This window comes from Anabrus simplex, chromosome 5 (assembly GCF_040414725.1).
Source record: "Anabrus simplex isolate iqAnaSimp1 chromosome 5, ASM4041472v1, whole genome shotgun sequence".
In the NCBI taxonomy this organism is placed as follows: Eukaryota; Metazoa; Arthropoda; class Insecta; order Orthoptera; family Tettigoniidae; genus Anabrus; species Anabrus simplex.
In genome coordinates, this window is record NC_090269.1 from 135,405,644 (window position 1) to 135,422,428 (window position 16,785).

Sequence of the window (16,785 nt, forward strand, 5' to 3'; positions counted from 1 at the left end):
GAGAATAAGGAAAACTGATAATGAGTATGAACCAGACAGTAATAAGAGGAGATAAAGTTACCAGTGAAGTAATTAGAAAGTATGAAGAGGAATATCTTCAAATTTTGGACAATTCTCATTACGTGACATTACAAATAGGAAGCTTACAGGTAGTTGCAATTGAAGTATGGCATCAGATTAGGGGAAGATGTAAACAATAAGCGACGGACATGTTAGGCTTCTGTGACCGGGTACACCATCTCTCGTATCAAGCAGCTCCTAAATTGGTTTCTCAAGGCTGAGTGAACCCCATTGTAGCCCTCAATGAAAATGAAAACCCACAGCCTATTTCAGTCAATCGACCAGGTCAGGAATGGAATGAATGAAGCCCCATCTAGCGGTGAGGATAGAAACTGTGCCGGCTGCCAAAGCCTGTTGCACTCCTCTGGACAGCCCACAGTCTAGAATTTAATTCTTTGAACTGTTTGTGAATTAAACAATCTGGGTAAGAGACCGACATGTACCCACACACCATGGGCCAGAATTAAATTATAATCTGCAAGCCTCTTTCCTAAAATAAATAAAGCTCACCAGAGTTAGGAATCACATGATCCAAAGAGCCTAAACAAAATAATAAATAATGAATTAATTCACTTTGACAATGAAACAGAGCATTTCAATGCTTTCAGAACAAATAGTTCTAAGTGAAACTTGTCACTTTTATTACCTGCATTCTGCCATTGACAATTTGAACTTCGTGAAATACATGTGAATATCTCAGTGCAACAGTTCTCCCTCACTGAAGTCTCACTAGATCCTTCCAAACATCTAAGGAGGTCAGTCAATTTTTTGGATGATGGCAAGAAAGAACAGGATGCAGCCTAACAATTTTTGTCACATATGCTATTCCCTAGGTGAATATTGTTCACAATCTCAAATGGAGAATATTAAAAGTAATCAATGAGAAACTGGAAATGAAAAGGGTGTATCCCCAAAAAGGATCACATTATAAGCCAGCTACGAAAGAGCATAGAAATCACTTTAAACACCCTCAATTGTTGGAGTTACAAGAGGTTGTAATTCAGAGACACTTTGTATGCATGTACATAATATAACATGATTCGTAATATTATTTATGAAGAAGCTAGCATCCTACACATTTTCAAGCTTGCCCAACATAGCCAAAGCTCTTAAACATCCATGCAGCATACTGAAAAAGCTAGCAAGAGGCTTATTAAAGGACAATGCAACACAGCAAACAGAGGTGAGGTCGCAACCCTCACCTGACGGCCAGAACTAGGTGTCTGTGCAGTTCGATCCGGAGGGTCATCGTATTCATCGTAGAATGATGTCTCCATTTGACGAATGTATTCCTGAAATACACTCACATTGTACAAAATGCACTGTCCTTGTAGTATTTTCTTGAACAGGAACTTAAAATGAAAATAGGATATAAATGCATACTAAAAAAACAAATGAATATATAACTATGAACCATGAATTATAACCATTTAAATCCATGTTGTCAATGAAACTATTTTGCATCAAAGAAATTTTCTTCCCAGTTTCTTACAACATGAATTTTAATATTTCATACAAATATGAAACAGACAATTAAAAACTATACAATATCCTGGTTTTCTCCCCATAAAGCAATAAAAACAGAATTTGAAACACAGCTTGTACTTATTTTGAACTACTGACTACTGGTATTATATCATGTTACATAAGATACTAGTGGGAAAGAATGTGCTTCCTATTAGACACAATCATGCAATAATTGAACATACAGTAATAACAGTATATATTAACCCCCACTTTCCAGTCAAAAGTATTAGAATTTACACAAGTATACACATTTGTACAAATTTTTCTCTCCTACAGGTGGATTCCAATGTTCATGAAATAGCTACATAGAGTAAAGTTTGGAAGAAAAATCCTTCACCTCAGTTCAAAATACATAATTATATACAAGAATATTTTTCTCTTGTTAAAATAATGAGAAAAATTATAAAAATAATATATAGGCTATTATGGATAATATGAAAGAAAACTTTAAACACAATAACAATTTAAGACTACCTGCACTACACGAATTTTCATAAATATATCTGAAGTACTAGAAGATACCAGTACCATCTTAATCAGGCTGAAAAACAACCACAGAAGGCTCCAACATTTAAAAACTAATGTACATGGAGAGGTAACAAGACTAGAAAGCTTTCAAACGTGGATGTTACATTGTTGAAAAACTGTGTAACTAGCTCATAAAATACAATGAAAGAGAAAACAAATATTATGAAAATGGTAATTTCAGAATTGTATCATGGCACAGAATGGAAATATGAATCTGCTGAAAGACAAGACTAATGGACTAAATAGATTAATATGACCAAGGAAATAAATATTTCTAGATCTTCATTAAAAATTTTAGACCCATCTATGGACTCTTATTGGAATGGTCATCCAATCATCTGATGGCCAGGCCACCATAGGAACTTGCTCAAGGCCAACTAACAGCAGGAAAGGTTAACGAAACTGCTACGTCTGCCTTGCTTCTCATGTCAGTCAGTCAGTCATTGGAATAGTGAAAGAAATGTTCTAATCCTAGAGTAATGTTTGCTAAGGAGATGGTTGCCTAGTTGTATGTGTCGAATAATCACCATGATCTTTATTATCTGCTAAGAATACAAAGTGGCAACTAAAAAGTCAAATTATCCTGTTCCACAATGAGTGTTTATTTACAGAGTCTGCTCATGCTGTCAGAAGATAATTTGAAGAGAAATTCCCAGGTGTTCGAGTTTTGGAAGTCATAATGTTCTTCATAAATACCCTAAGTTAATGAATTTAGTGCAACAGGAAGTGTTCATGATAACCAGTAAAGAAGACAATGTACACTGCTCATGGAAGAAAATCTTTATGATAATGCATACCACATGGTAAATTCACCTAAAAAGGTTTAGCATTTATTTTATTTTTCCCAGCAGGATTCTACAACGTCTCATGCAGCCAAAGATTCCTTCAATGATAAAGTTCAAAAGATAAATTTGCACTCTTTCGACAAATTGAAAGACAATTTCCGCCTACAGATCCATTTTATTTCTCAAAGAGAATTAAGATGCTCAATAAACAACATCACAAACAGATGCAAGAAATGTATGGAAAATGAAGGAAGCATCCCTGCAGGACCTGGATGAGTGTAGGACTTAAGTGCATTAGAATTTATTGTCTGTCACTCTAGTGTTGCTACCACTAGGCTCCTGTGTGATGAGAATGGCTGTGAGCAGAGGCTTTTTGGTTGATGCAGTTCCCTCAGTAGTTCATTGGATAATCCCGTAGAAGGAGGTTAGCAACAGTAAAAACAAACCTAGATACTTGCTGTTCTGAGAACAGCATACATGGAAGAAAAACAAAAAAACATGCAATCTTAATTTAATTATAATCAAAGGCACCTAGAGAGTACAGGGTGATTATTGCAAATACACATACTGGTCAGAAATTTAGAGAGAGCAAACTAGTATCTCAACCAAACAGCAATGAAGCAAGGGATTTTCTAAAATATGGATTCACAATTCCACACATTTTTACATACAAAGGTAGAATTTTGAAACAAAACAACGGTGAATGAAGGAAAATAAGAAGAACCGTTGCACACTTGACAAAAGGAAGCAGTACAGAAGAAGATGAAGAAGAAAAGTTAGATGAGAAAAAAGTCAGACAAATAAGAACCATTGGAAAATTATACATTTAAGATGGGATGGAAATACCCAGAAAAAAGACAGAAAACAGTGAAACAACTGAGAATTAAAAAAAAAAAAAAAATTTGTATATACAGAGATATGCTGTAAAGTACTAGCCATTAATTACTATCGTTCAAGGCTGTGTATTATATCATAAAAGCTGTCATCTGAAAATGAAAACCAACTGAAGAATTATTTTGATAGTCCTTTTCATAAATGAAACACTGCAAGCTGGAAAAGACCTCAGCAATCATCTAAATGTAAGCTTAGGTGATACTGATGGAGGAAAGAGATTTAGCTGGAATAGCTAGAGAGCTTACATTTTCTTAAAAATCTCAGTAGTGATGCAACAACTGAAGGAGGATACATAAACATTAAAGTCAATATATTAGTCTACCAACTACTACAGACAGACTTTTGTAGGAAGTATATGTTTAAAAAATGTTATAAAGTACCAGTAATGAACCTGTACAGCCATTTAGTATACTGAATTGAGTACAGCCACTGATAGTTGCAAAAAATGATGAGACAGCAGGATATAACAAGTAAGGAAGTAAGGGAATATGTACTGTATCTTTGAACTTGCCAATAACTGGCTAAGAACCTTCCATTTTCCAAAACCTGAAGGAAATCGCATCAGAGAGACATGAAACCCAACTGAATAGGTGACAAAGATTACAGACCTGAATTCTTATTGCATCATTTGAACAAATTTTGAAAGAATGCAGATGAATTATTTGAATCATGCCATTTATCTACTTCTAATGCTATAACAAACAGGTTTCAGGCAACAAAAATACTCACAACACAGATTCTCAACCTCACTCAATACATACACAGAATGGTACAAAACAGGAAACAGGTGTTGTTACATGATTCAGTATTTACCTATGATACTGTCAACCATTGTGTACTGATGCAGAAGACCTATTAGCTTACCAGGGACTAAAGACTCACCAAACTTGGAAGTTTAATTTAAAAAATTTTAAAAAGTGGCCTTCCAAGAATAGCATGGCCACAAGACAAGTGTCCTAACCCCTCCTCTTAATACTAATGACCAATCAGTTTCAATGCACCTGAGATGTTGGCTAAATTTTGAGGATCTGGTCTTAACAGATGTACTACTATCGAAATAAACAATTCACCCAAGTCCAGATACCGTCTTCTATAGCATTCCAGCTAAAGCAAGAACTGAAATGTTGACGTTATGAGCAACTGGCAAATATCACTATCCTCAACTATCAAATAGACTCTCGCCTGGGTACCGAGATAAGTAGTGTACCTGGAGGTCTTGTGCAACCAGCTACATACAGGAGTCCGAAGATCAAAATGCAATCTCCATATGAAACCATGAAGCATTTATCAAACTGCTGGCTTTGTCATATACCCTTTTTTTTCTTTCAGGAAGACCTATTTCTGGTGCAATATGCTATGTGTGTTCTTGAATTCGACTATTTATGTACTATGTGTATTTTATTGCTTCACTGTTGATGATGAAGATGATGACGATGACAGTAAGAAGATGAAAGAATAAACTGAGCAAGTGGCTGCGTGGTTTGGGTCATACAGCTGTCAGCTTGCATTCAGGAGAGGGTGGGTTCAAAGCCCCACTATCGGCAGCCCCGAAGAGGTTCCGTGTTTTACTATTTTCACACCAGGCAAATGTTAGGGCTGTACCTTTATCAAGGCCATGGTCGCCTCCTAACCCTTTCCTGTAACAATGTCACCATAAGACCTATCTATGTCAGTGTGATGTTAAAATAGTACATTCGTATGGAAATTATAAAACTCTCTTCACTCGTTTTATAAACATACTTGTGTCTCAATTATTGCCATCATAGGCAACTTGCTTATGCTCAACGATAATTATAACTCTTATTTTTAAAATATTTATGAATTTCTGTCGAGATGTCGCTTGACAGGTAAATTTACTGAACAGAGCGCATATGCTGGGTTATTGATTTTCCGCGAGTCAAGAGACCTTGACAATGTAATACGTTTTCAAAGCTTTGATAAAAGGTTATCATAACCTAGCTTTATTTCAAATACAGATTGTTTATTGTACAGTTGGTGAAGTGAATTTGCGGGAATGTGCCGTGTGGTCGTGGAATATTGGAAGTAGAAGGTGCACTAATGTTAATATGTGTGTCCGACATGTTCGATTTTGGAAACAAGTGCGAAGCTAGTGCGTTGAGCGTAGGTGCAATGCTATCCTTACCTAATTGGTCAAACAGTTGTATCATAATGAAAATAAGAACTCTGATTGGTGAAGAACCTGTATCATAACGAAAATCTGAACTCTGATTGGTAGAGAACCTGTAACATAATGAAACCAGAACTATAATAAGCCTCATTAAGATTCAGTTTTCTGGCATATAATATTTACATTTCAGCAACGTCGAATATAAAACAAATTTTTTAACCTGATTATACGTATATGTTAGTCCATAATTATTATCGAGATCTTATTGGCATTCTTATTATTGTAAATACCGGTTTGATGTACACTGGTTTTGTCTGGTTTCGTTTTTTTTTTCTTCCCCACAACTCAGACGGGTCTTATGGCGGCAATGAAATAGGACAAGGAAGTGACTGTGGCCTTAAGGTACAGCCCCAGCATTTGCCTGGTGCAAAAATGGGACACCATAAAAGAAACTATCTTCAGGGCTGCCAACAGTAGGTTTCAAATCCATTATCTCGCAAATACAAGTCCACAGCAACATTAATGTTAGTTTATATTTAAGACTCACCTCTTGTCTGGAAGGTGACTGGGCAGGACTACTCGACTCAGAGAGCCACTGCTGCTCAGAAGATGCATCTTGCATTTCTTCAGGGTGAATAAGTTCTGTTCCTCGCCTCATGGCATCTTCAACTTCTTGAGGCTGAACTGTCACATTATCCAGCATCTTTAATCGGGGAAGAGCTCGTAAAACAGTTGGTCGATATCTGAAATGTGACAAGTGTGCTAATTTCATAATCAACACAGAGAAAAAGATGGGATGCTGTTTCTTTTCTACAAAGTCCTTCATGAATCGTGTATTTCTGTACACAAAGAACCAAAAGAAAGTTTGCAGTTATGAGAATTTTCATTATTCTCATGTCAAAGAAGTACAATAATGAGCAACACAAACATTTCATTTTTAAATAACACAAGCAGTGAACAGGATTAAAACTACAGTAAGAAAAGTACTGCAAGCAAACTCCACATTAAACCAGGCTAAGTTACATAAAATCTGACAGAGAAAGCAATAATTCAGTATGACACTAGTTGACTGCCAAGACATGGATTCAATTGAAACCTGTGCAGTTCCTCAGTCCATCAGATAATCTATTACCTGATTATGTCAATTGATTTACCGATTGACTGATGAGCAGCAGATCAGCCACTAAGCTAAGTCGGCAATAAACTCTGGTCATACAAAATTCTCTTCATCAATTTCAAAATTAGCTCTCTAATCTACAGCAGAGGAAATTATTTATGGTCAACTGAAAAATCAAATTTTCATTCTAGTTCATAATCAGGGAACAGATTTGTATGTACTAATAATTATGTATATACACTGCTGGGAAAATAAACATGCAACACCCTCAAGGACAAGGTCATTTTATTCACAAGCAATGTGACAGGTTCATCATCATTGCAGGAGTATAGGATTACAAACTCTTACCAAATGACACACACGTAATAGTAAAGGGTGCCCGAACAGTTGCATTACAGTGTACACCCCCCTCTCCCTCTGGCGGCAATACAGGCGTGTATTTGTGCATGCAAACAATCATAATGGTGCCAAATGGTATCCTGCGATAGATTGTCCCAAGCATCCTGCATTTTTTTGTGAAATTCGGCAGGGGTTCTTGCAGGTTCTGGAGAACGTGTAAGTTCCCGCTTCTTCATGTCCCATACACGTTCAATTGGTGAGAGATCTGCTGATCTTACGGTCCAGGGCAATTGTATACCACGCAGAGCATGTTACATCGCAGCAGCTGTATATGAACATGCGCTGTCCTGCTGAAAAAGCACATCACCTTCCTGTCAAAGAAATTGCACTAGCATGGGGACAACCCAGCGGGCACTGGTTACATTACCCTGCAGAAATACCAACTATGACCGCGAGTTGTAACTGATGGCCCTCCACACCATGAAGCCTGGGTGTCGTGGGCAAATGCACCCTGGAATAGGCCACTCGCCAGGTCTACGCCGTACACATGTATGTCCATCACTTGCATAGAGACAAGAACTATTCTCATCACCGAGGACAACAGAACACCATTCCCCTCTCCAGTTGCCTCTTTCACAACACCAGAGTAGCCATGCTTGGCAGTGTCGTGATGTCAGTGATAGCCTGGCCAGAGACACACATGATTGTAATCTTGCTGCAAATAGACGGTTCCCAGTGGTTCTTAGAGATAAAGCAGGTGCAAACATGTAACTGGATTTCATTCCTGGATGACGTATGGTCAGCCACCACTGCTCGCATAGTGCGTCGATCTTGACATGCGTTGTACTAAGCGGACGACCGGAGCCTGGTCTACAGATGTAGGAATGTTCCACAGACCACTGCTGAAAGCAGCAACACACCACTTCACATTATGCCCAACATGTGCAGCAATCCATTGATACGTCCATCCAGCTTCCTGCGGGCCCAGAAAGCGGCCCCATTCAAATGGCTGCAATTGTTCAACAGGAGCACATACTCATCAGTGGGGCATAGTTGTACCCTAGAATGAATGTTGCAAACACTGTTCACCTATAGCCTCAGCAGTTACTGCCTGCAGTCAAAACAGAGCACGCATGGACAGGCCTCCTGAGTGACACCTGATCACTGATGTCCGTGACGAACAAATCACCAACACAACCACCGCTCAGTGTGCACATATTATACCCTGGTGCCACGAACATAGTCCTTGAGGAAGTTGGATGTTTCTTTCTGGCAATGAATATATTTAGTTATTTTTATTGAATATGGAATTATATACGGACTTAAAACAACAACTACAACAAATTCTATTCAATAAGAGAGGGGATCAAATATAAACAGTATTTTAGTTTTTTATTTAAATTGATTTATTGAAAATCACAAGGCAATTACAATTTATTTTTCCACATAGTTTCCTGCTTTGGAAATGCATTTGTCCCTGCGTATGGGCAGCTTTTTGATACCCTCATCGTAAAAAGATCAGGGTCGTGTCACCAGCCAGTTGCGCACGAAGTCTTCCACACTCTCATCATTTTCAAATCGTTGCCCTCCTAGAGCTTCTTTAAACGGTCCCAACAAATGGAAATCGCAGGGCGATAAGTCAGGGCTGTAAGGAGGATCAACAAGTGTAGTGCAGTGCATTTCCTGTAGCTTGGAGACAGACCTGCAGTATGGGGCCAACGCATTGTTGTGGAGGAGGATGACCAGTCGAATCGGTTGGTCTCTTCTTTTGCGGCGATATGTAACTCTCGCCTTGTTCAACAGCTTGCAGTAGTAAGCAGCATTGATTGTGCGTCACTCATGCAAATGTCAATCAGCAAAATGCCTTGCCAATCAAAAAACCAGTTGCAAGAACCTTGCCAGCTGACAGTAGTCTTGGATTTCACTAGTGCTGCCTCCCCTTTATTCTGCCACTCCTTACTGGCTTGTTTCGATTCAGGAGTGTAGTGCTGGACACATGTTTCGTTGCAGGTGACAATCCAACTCAAAAATGCATCACCTTCTTCTGCAAACCTTGCTGTAAGCCTCTGACAGATCTCCAAAAGTCCCAACTTCACTTTTTTGATCAAAAGGCGAGGGACCCATTTGGAACACATTTTACGGAACTGTAGGTCATTTGTGATGATTGCTTGACAGCTCCCATAACTGGATGAGACTTCTTCTGCAATTTCTGATTCTTTTGCCTGTCGATCGTTATCAATAATGTCCTTAACCGCACAAATGTTTTTGTCTGTAATGCTGGTCTGAGGATGGCGATCATGTTGCTGATTTTCCACATGTTCTCGCCCTTCCTCAAACTGTTTATGCCAGGCAACACACGCGTCCTTGACAATGTTTGATCACCAAACTGTGCAGTCAATCTCTGGCAAATTTCCGCCACTTTAACTCCTTCAGATGTAAAGCTTTTCAGGCGTTTGCTCTATTAACCAGCATTTCGTCTTGGCCTGACACTAGACTCATTAGAGTGCGATGTGTCAGACCCTACCCAGACGCTGGGTGTATGCAGGTGAACTTATCAGAAGCCCTTATAAGAGGCACGGTCTGATAACAGCATGCTCTATTGGTGAAAAATTCCATACCTGTATTCTGCTTTCTCTTATCTCTTTTAGTTTTTTCCATTTTTCCCCCGCCATAATTTTGCCACGACAACTCTATGGTCCCAATAAAATGCATCCTGGTAAAGTTGTCACATCCATCAACTTCCTGCAATTTGTCATTTCCCTCCATGGGAATTTAGAATTTTCCGCTTTTACTCCTTCACGAGCAAGAAATTTTATTATTATGCATTGCGCAATGGAGGGGTGCACCTGTTGTTCCGACATCGTGAGCGTTACTGACAAAACTGCTGGAAATATCTAACAGCACGCTCTCCCCACTCCTAACGGTCCCGCCTAAGCATAGCAGAAGTGCGGGGCCAGTCCTACCAACTATTGATGTTCAAGAACAAAAATCCCTTTTATATTTGATCGACCTTTATATTAAAGTTCAATTAAGCTAAACAAATAAATTGACCACTTTTTGGTGGAAAGGACAAATCGCAAGAAGTTGATAGATGTGACAGCTTTACCAGGAGATTTATTTTATTGGGACCATAGAGTTGTCGTGGCAAAATTATGGCGGGGAAAAATGGAAAAACTAAAAGAGATAAGAGAAAGCAGAATAGAAGTATGGAAATTGAAAGACAAAAATGTACAGGAAAATTTTCAGGAGAGATTGAAGCAACAAATTTCAGTTACTGAAGTGGAAAATGTAGAAGAGGAGTGGACCAATTTTGAAAAGGCATTTGTTAGTGCAGCAGAGAGTGCATGTGGTAGGACATCTACAAGAGTGAAAGAAAAGGAAACACCGTGGTGGAATGGGGAAGTGAAGAAAGAAAAGAAGACAGCCTGGTGAGAATGGAAACGAGACCAAACAGAAAAAAGCAAAAGGAAGTATCTCAACTGCAAGCAGATATATAAGAAGGTGGTAGGAAAAGAAAAGAAGAAGAGTTGGGAAGAATTTACACAAAAAATGGAAGCGGAATTAAGTGGCGGATGGACTTATAAGACGTAAGAGGACAGAAAGAGTTATCACGAAGCTAGTGAAAAAGGAAGATTGGGAACTTTTAACGCCCCCAGAGAGATAAAGAGACGATGGAAGGAGTATTTTGATAAGCTATTGAATGTGAACAACTGTACAGGGGAGATAGGAGCAGTACAGTGTGAGGACTCAACAACAGAAGATGATATAACAATGCTGGAGGTGGAGTTAGCGGTACAAAAGATGAAGATGGGAAAAGCAACAGGGATGGATGAAATCAGTGTGGAAATGATGAAGGCTGCTGGACCTGTTGGTATACAATGGTTGTACGACAACTAAAGTGTATGAGGAAACAAATGTGTAGCAGAAGAGTGCAAAAAAAGGGATAATACCAGTGTTTAAGAAAGGGGACAAGAAAGTTTGTGGTAACTATAGAGGAAGCACACTTATATCACAGGTAGTTAAAATACTGAAAAGGATATCAGAAAGAAGAATGAGAAGAAAGATTGAAGGAGAGTTACAAGAGGAACAATGTGGCTTCAAGAGTGGAAGATCTACAGTAGACCCAATCTTTAGCATGAGACAGCTGATGGAAAAGAACTGGGAATATGGGAAGGATCTGGTCATGACTTTCGTAGATATAGAAAAGACATACCATAGTGTCCCCAGAGGGAAGGTGTGGGGAAACCATGGTTAAAAAGGGACTCTTAAGAGAAATTTAGAAATGGTGCAAGCAATGTACAACAACTGTATTAGCAGGGAACTGACCCCAGTTGGAAAGACAGAATGGTTTAGGAATAAAACTGGACTAAGACAGGGGAGTGTGCTGTCACTTCTTTTGTTTATTATGGTCATGGACAAAATCGTAAAAGAAACAAAGGAAGCCTATGGAGATAGAGAGATGAAGATACTGCTATTTGCAGATGATTTGATTTGCGGAAAGGAGGACAAAGAAGTGCATTAACAACTAGGTGTACTGAATGAAAAAACTGAGAAGTATGGCATGAAAATCAGTACAGAGAAAAGCAAGACTATGGTGATATCGAGAGGCGAAAGGCAAGGAAGGGGTGCTGTGAAAATTGGAAGTCAGAGTCTGGAAATTGTGGACAGCTTTAAATACCTAGGAAGTGAATTAATGCAAAATGCTAGGGTGGACATGGAGATTAGCAGGAGGGTGCAGCAGAGTAATGCATTCTACCAAAGTGTAAGAAAACTTGTTTGGAGTAAAGAAGTGCCAAGGAAAGGTAAAGAGATAATGTACAAAATGTTCTATGTATGCTACTGACTTATGCAGCTGAAACTTGAACTTTGACGAGCAGGCAAGAGAGTAGAATTCAAGCCAGTGAGATTAAATTCCTAAGAAGTATGATAGGAAAGACAGAGTGAGAAATGAAGATGTTAGGAAGTAAGTTGGGATAGGAAAGTCTTGCTAGTTGCTTTACGTCGCACCGACACAGATATGTCTTATGGCGACGATGGGAGAGGAAAGGGCTAGGAGTGGGGCGGAAGCGGCCGTGGCCTTAAGGTACAGCCCCAGCATTTGTGTGGTGTGAAAATGGGAAACCACGGAAAACCGTCTTCAGGGGTTCGAACCTACTATCTCCCGAATAACGGATACTGGCCGCACTTAAGCGACTGCAGCTATCGAGCTCGGTGGGATAGGAAAGCTAAGCGACAGAGTTGAAAAGAATAAAAGAAAATGGTTTGAAACATGTAAAGAGGATGGAGGAGAATAGAATTCCAAGACAGATGCTGGAGGCAAAGTGCAAGGTGGATTGAATCAGTGAAGAGCAGCATAAGAGGATGAAATTTAGACTGGGACAAGATCATGGAAGAAGAATGGTGGAAGGAAAGAGGAAGATGGAGAAGTGCCATAAATACCCTGACCCGACAGGAGCTGGATAAGAGGAAATGATGATGATGATGATGAGGTTGCTTCGAGTACCTATCACATGTTAAATGGATGTACCTTATTTCAATCACACCCTGTTTGTACAGTGGACACCCTCTTAAACAGCCATCGGAATACCAGCCCACCCGGTGAATAACATTGCTTTCAGTTTCTCACTGCCTCCTACTCCACTCTACTCGCAGACAAGATGCAACTTATTTCTTATTGTTTATAAAAATGGATGCCGTTTTTAGTCTGTTTATAAGCCTAATATGTTTCAAAATAATGTGTAATATTGAAATTAATAACCATTTCTTTCTCATTGTTGCACACTCTATTGTTCGATTCCTCAGTCTTCGTTTCTAACCATTTCTTCATGTTCCCTATCTCCTTTCTATGCTCTTCGATCAAGTCCTTTATTTCTTGCATCTTATCCCATAGACAATTTTCTTGTATCACTTCACTCACTAACACCTTAAGTAATGTCAAATCTTCCACGCTGAATTTGCCACTGGTATTCGGGCCTGGGTTTAATTCCCCCCCCTCCAATTAACCAGAAGCACAGCTAACACTGTTACTACCAATACTGTTTCACCCATTTTTACCTCTTTTCTTATTACCAGTCCATTCTTGGCCTCCTCCCTCTGCTTCAATTGCCACCTCCCAATCGCGGCCCAGTACTGCTCAATACCAACCATGTTCACGGCACGCACTGCTTATTTTAGTATTGTCGGTATTAGTATTGAGCATTTCATTGTCTTACCCAAGGACTGATCCTGAGCAGGCAAGTTAAAGAGGGTTTCCACTACATAGGAAATACGAATGAGAGCAGTGATTTACAGTGTAAGAGCATGTGAATGGAGTACACATGAAAGAAAGTCAAGGATTCAAAATGTTTGCTGCATCCTTTATCACTGGAGGATACAATAGGAACAGTAGTGGTCATTGTTGACACGTAGATGCTGTTGCGAGATATAAGTAAGGAGGGGTTAGGCGAGACAAAAATACAGAAAAAGGAGCGGTTGTGTTCACTGGGTAAAGAGGAAGAAGGGGTTAGGAGTTGGTGTGGTTCAGAGCGAGTGAGAATGTTTCAAGGTTTGATGGGTGCCTGAATGGGACCAAGGGGATTTTTGGAGAAAGATATCACAGGTGTGGCGTACGGATGGGAAAATATTGAATACTAATTTTACAATGTTAAGTCAGTGCTTTCCTAGACCTGAGCATCAACTTCAGAATCTGTAAGGGCAGAAGGGTGGGTAAATGTTTAAGAACATTAACTGTGATTGATTTTTTTTCATTAACTGTGAAACAATCATCAAATGTGATGTGATGGAGATAGATATGAATGGGGAAACGAAGTCCAGTGTGTCAGTAGTTAGGCTAATATAGAAAGCTTGGTTGATTCTACACTGAAGTTGGTAGATGATGTTGGATGAAGTGCAATCATTATGAGTTTGTGATGAGAAAAACATTCTGGTGATGTTACTGATAAAAGTAGTGCTGGGTATATGTAGACGGCAGGTCTTGCAGTGGTGTGTTCACCAGGGGAAAAGCCAAATTAGGGTAGGGGTTGATGTGGTTCATAAACAAATGAGAATGTTTAAGATTTGGTGGGTCTTTATGACAAAGGAGATTTTTTAAAAAAGATCACAGGTGTTGGGGGAGGGTGAGAGAGGACTGAATGCCTTTCAATATTTTTATTTTTTTAATACCAGGATATGTGGTTATGAAGGGAACTTGATTTAGTTCGTTATGGGGTCTGGGGACAGGGAAATCTGGCAGTCAACCAATTGGATGGGCTAGCAGTAAACGCCTTCCTCCAGTTATCCTTGGAGGTGGGCATCGGCTTTGGGGGATAATCAAATCCAATTGCCTAAAATTGTGGAGCCATCCATGTCTCTTATGTGTATGCCTACCCTATCTATGCATGCTTACATGTCACTGCTCTCCACCGTTTCCTAATACATAAAATTCTCTCCTGTTAATTTTTTTTACCCAAGTATTTAAAAATACTTAACAAAAATTATCTCTAGAAGATGAATTTATTAGTTATAAGGAGTCAAGTAGATCTATACTTACTGATCATTTTCAGCACAAGGATTCTCACCCAGCCACAAGTTCTTAAGCTGCGGAAGGTCTTGAAGGTAGCACACTTGGTTCAAGTCTCTGATTTCATTCTTACGAACATATAGCTCCTGGAGATTGCGGCAGAACTGGAAGTCCGACAGGTTGTCTATTTTATTAACACTGCAACAAGGCAAATCAAAATAAGTGAGGAGATTGAATTTCATTGCTGGAAGGAAGAACTTGCAGATAGATTACATTACATTCTTCTGCAAGTTCTAGAAGTTTAAAAAGAATATTATCCACAATATTATTACAGTCGAACCTCTCTTCTGCGGACAACATAAGTTCCATGGAAAAGTGTCCATTACGAGAGGTGTCTGCTAAAACAAGGTTGCAGAAATTAATTGAGCATCCACCATAACCCTTTCAGACCTGAAAGAAAACTGGAGGTGTGAATTTTTGTTTGTACGTCAAGAACTGACTAAAATGCTCCTCAATACACATATTAATAGTTTATTTTACAAAATAAAAACTAACATCCGAAAAACAGGACCCTCACAATTGTGCGTATCAAAATTCAAAACCTCGTATCACGTACGATAGTGTAGCTTCAAAATTTACGTTCACTAACCAATGTACACACTTCATTGAATATATTCCGGTATTCAGTAAAGCTTCTGGATTAATATAAACGCAGTAAATAAATACTTACTTTCGGCACTACTGCTTCCTGCCATCTCGCCGATCAACTGTGCTTTTTAAACTCTTCTTCCTTCGCCCTGGCGGTCAAGCGCATACTAAAATCAATTGAAATACACGCCACGTGTCCTGCACAATCACTGCAGTCCGGTGTAGCGCCGAAAAAACATCAAATACGGTCAGGGATAACTAAAATACGAACCCGCACAATTGTGCGTACTCGGTCTGAAAGGGTTAACTATAAGCACACATCTTTATTTTGATTACTCTAAATAATGTCTAACTAAATATTTTCCTGGGAGATATTTCAAGTAACTTTACAGTCTTTACATTCGTTACAGCTTCGGGAAGTAATAATTCAGCTGGGTGTACAAATTAAATACATTTTTCTTCACTGGGATATTCTCGAAAAGTGAATATGACTCAGCATGACACACAGATTCTTTATTCAATTAATCTCAACTTTCAAATCATTTGCGATTTTTCGCACCTTTCTTTTTTCAACATTGGCCAACTCTTTCAGTTTCTTTGCTCGGACACATTTCAATCGTAATGTTCTCCTCTGTGAAAACTGACTCCTGCTTTCTTTTCATTCCTCGAATCCTATTTTCCTCCCACTTACTTAAATTGTTATTCTTCACAATTGTGTTTTCCCTCAATTTAATTTTTCAGGGAGCCTTTCTCACTGAGAGCCCTTTCACAATACAGCTTTTCTTGTCTCGAGATCTAAACACGCTTGTTGCTCCTACTCATGTTTACTGGCCGACTGAAATGCTATTGTATTTCTGCGTCAAGAATCAGCACATGAGTCTTTTCTTTGTCCAGTTTAACTGAACTACCTGACATCAACCTTATCAGCAACATTATGAGTTATCAACAGAATGATGCAAGAGATGTTGGAAAATGTTCGATATATAAGAGACCTCCTGAGGGCAAAACCCTAATTAATCCCGAAAGAAAATTTGTATCTCTATGTTTGTAAAAGTGATAGCATGCTGTTGGAATTGTTTTTAGTTCCAAAGTTGCACATACTTCCTCTACCACCTTTTCCCATTCTATCCACCTTTCCTAAGCTAGAATTTAATATTTCCCACCTATCTCAGTCTCTCTTGGTTAATGGAAGCTGTCCAATCTGATCACTGGATTGTAAACATCTAGATGTTTCAGGCTCTCTCTTTATATAAGCTGAGGC

At 39.0% G+C, this 16,785-nt stretch overlaps 1 protein-coding gene across 1 annotated transcript in view; it reads right to left on the minus strand.

The window, feature by feature from the left end:
- LOC136874690 (cilia- and flagella-associated protein 410) overlaps positions 1-16,785 on the minus strand; it is a 366,316-nt gene that overhangs the window by 144,343 nt on the left and 205,188 nt on the right. The window contains exons 3-4 of the mRNA XM_067148329.2: positions 14,907-15,074; positions 6,470-6,665 (exon numbers count right to left, since the gene is read on the minus strand). Coding sequence (XP_067004430.1) covers positions 6,470-6,665; positions 14,907-15,074 — 364 coding nt within the window. The remainder of the gene's footprint in view (positions 1-6,469; positions 6,666-14,906; positions 15,075-16,785) is intronic.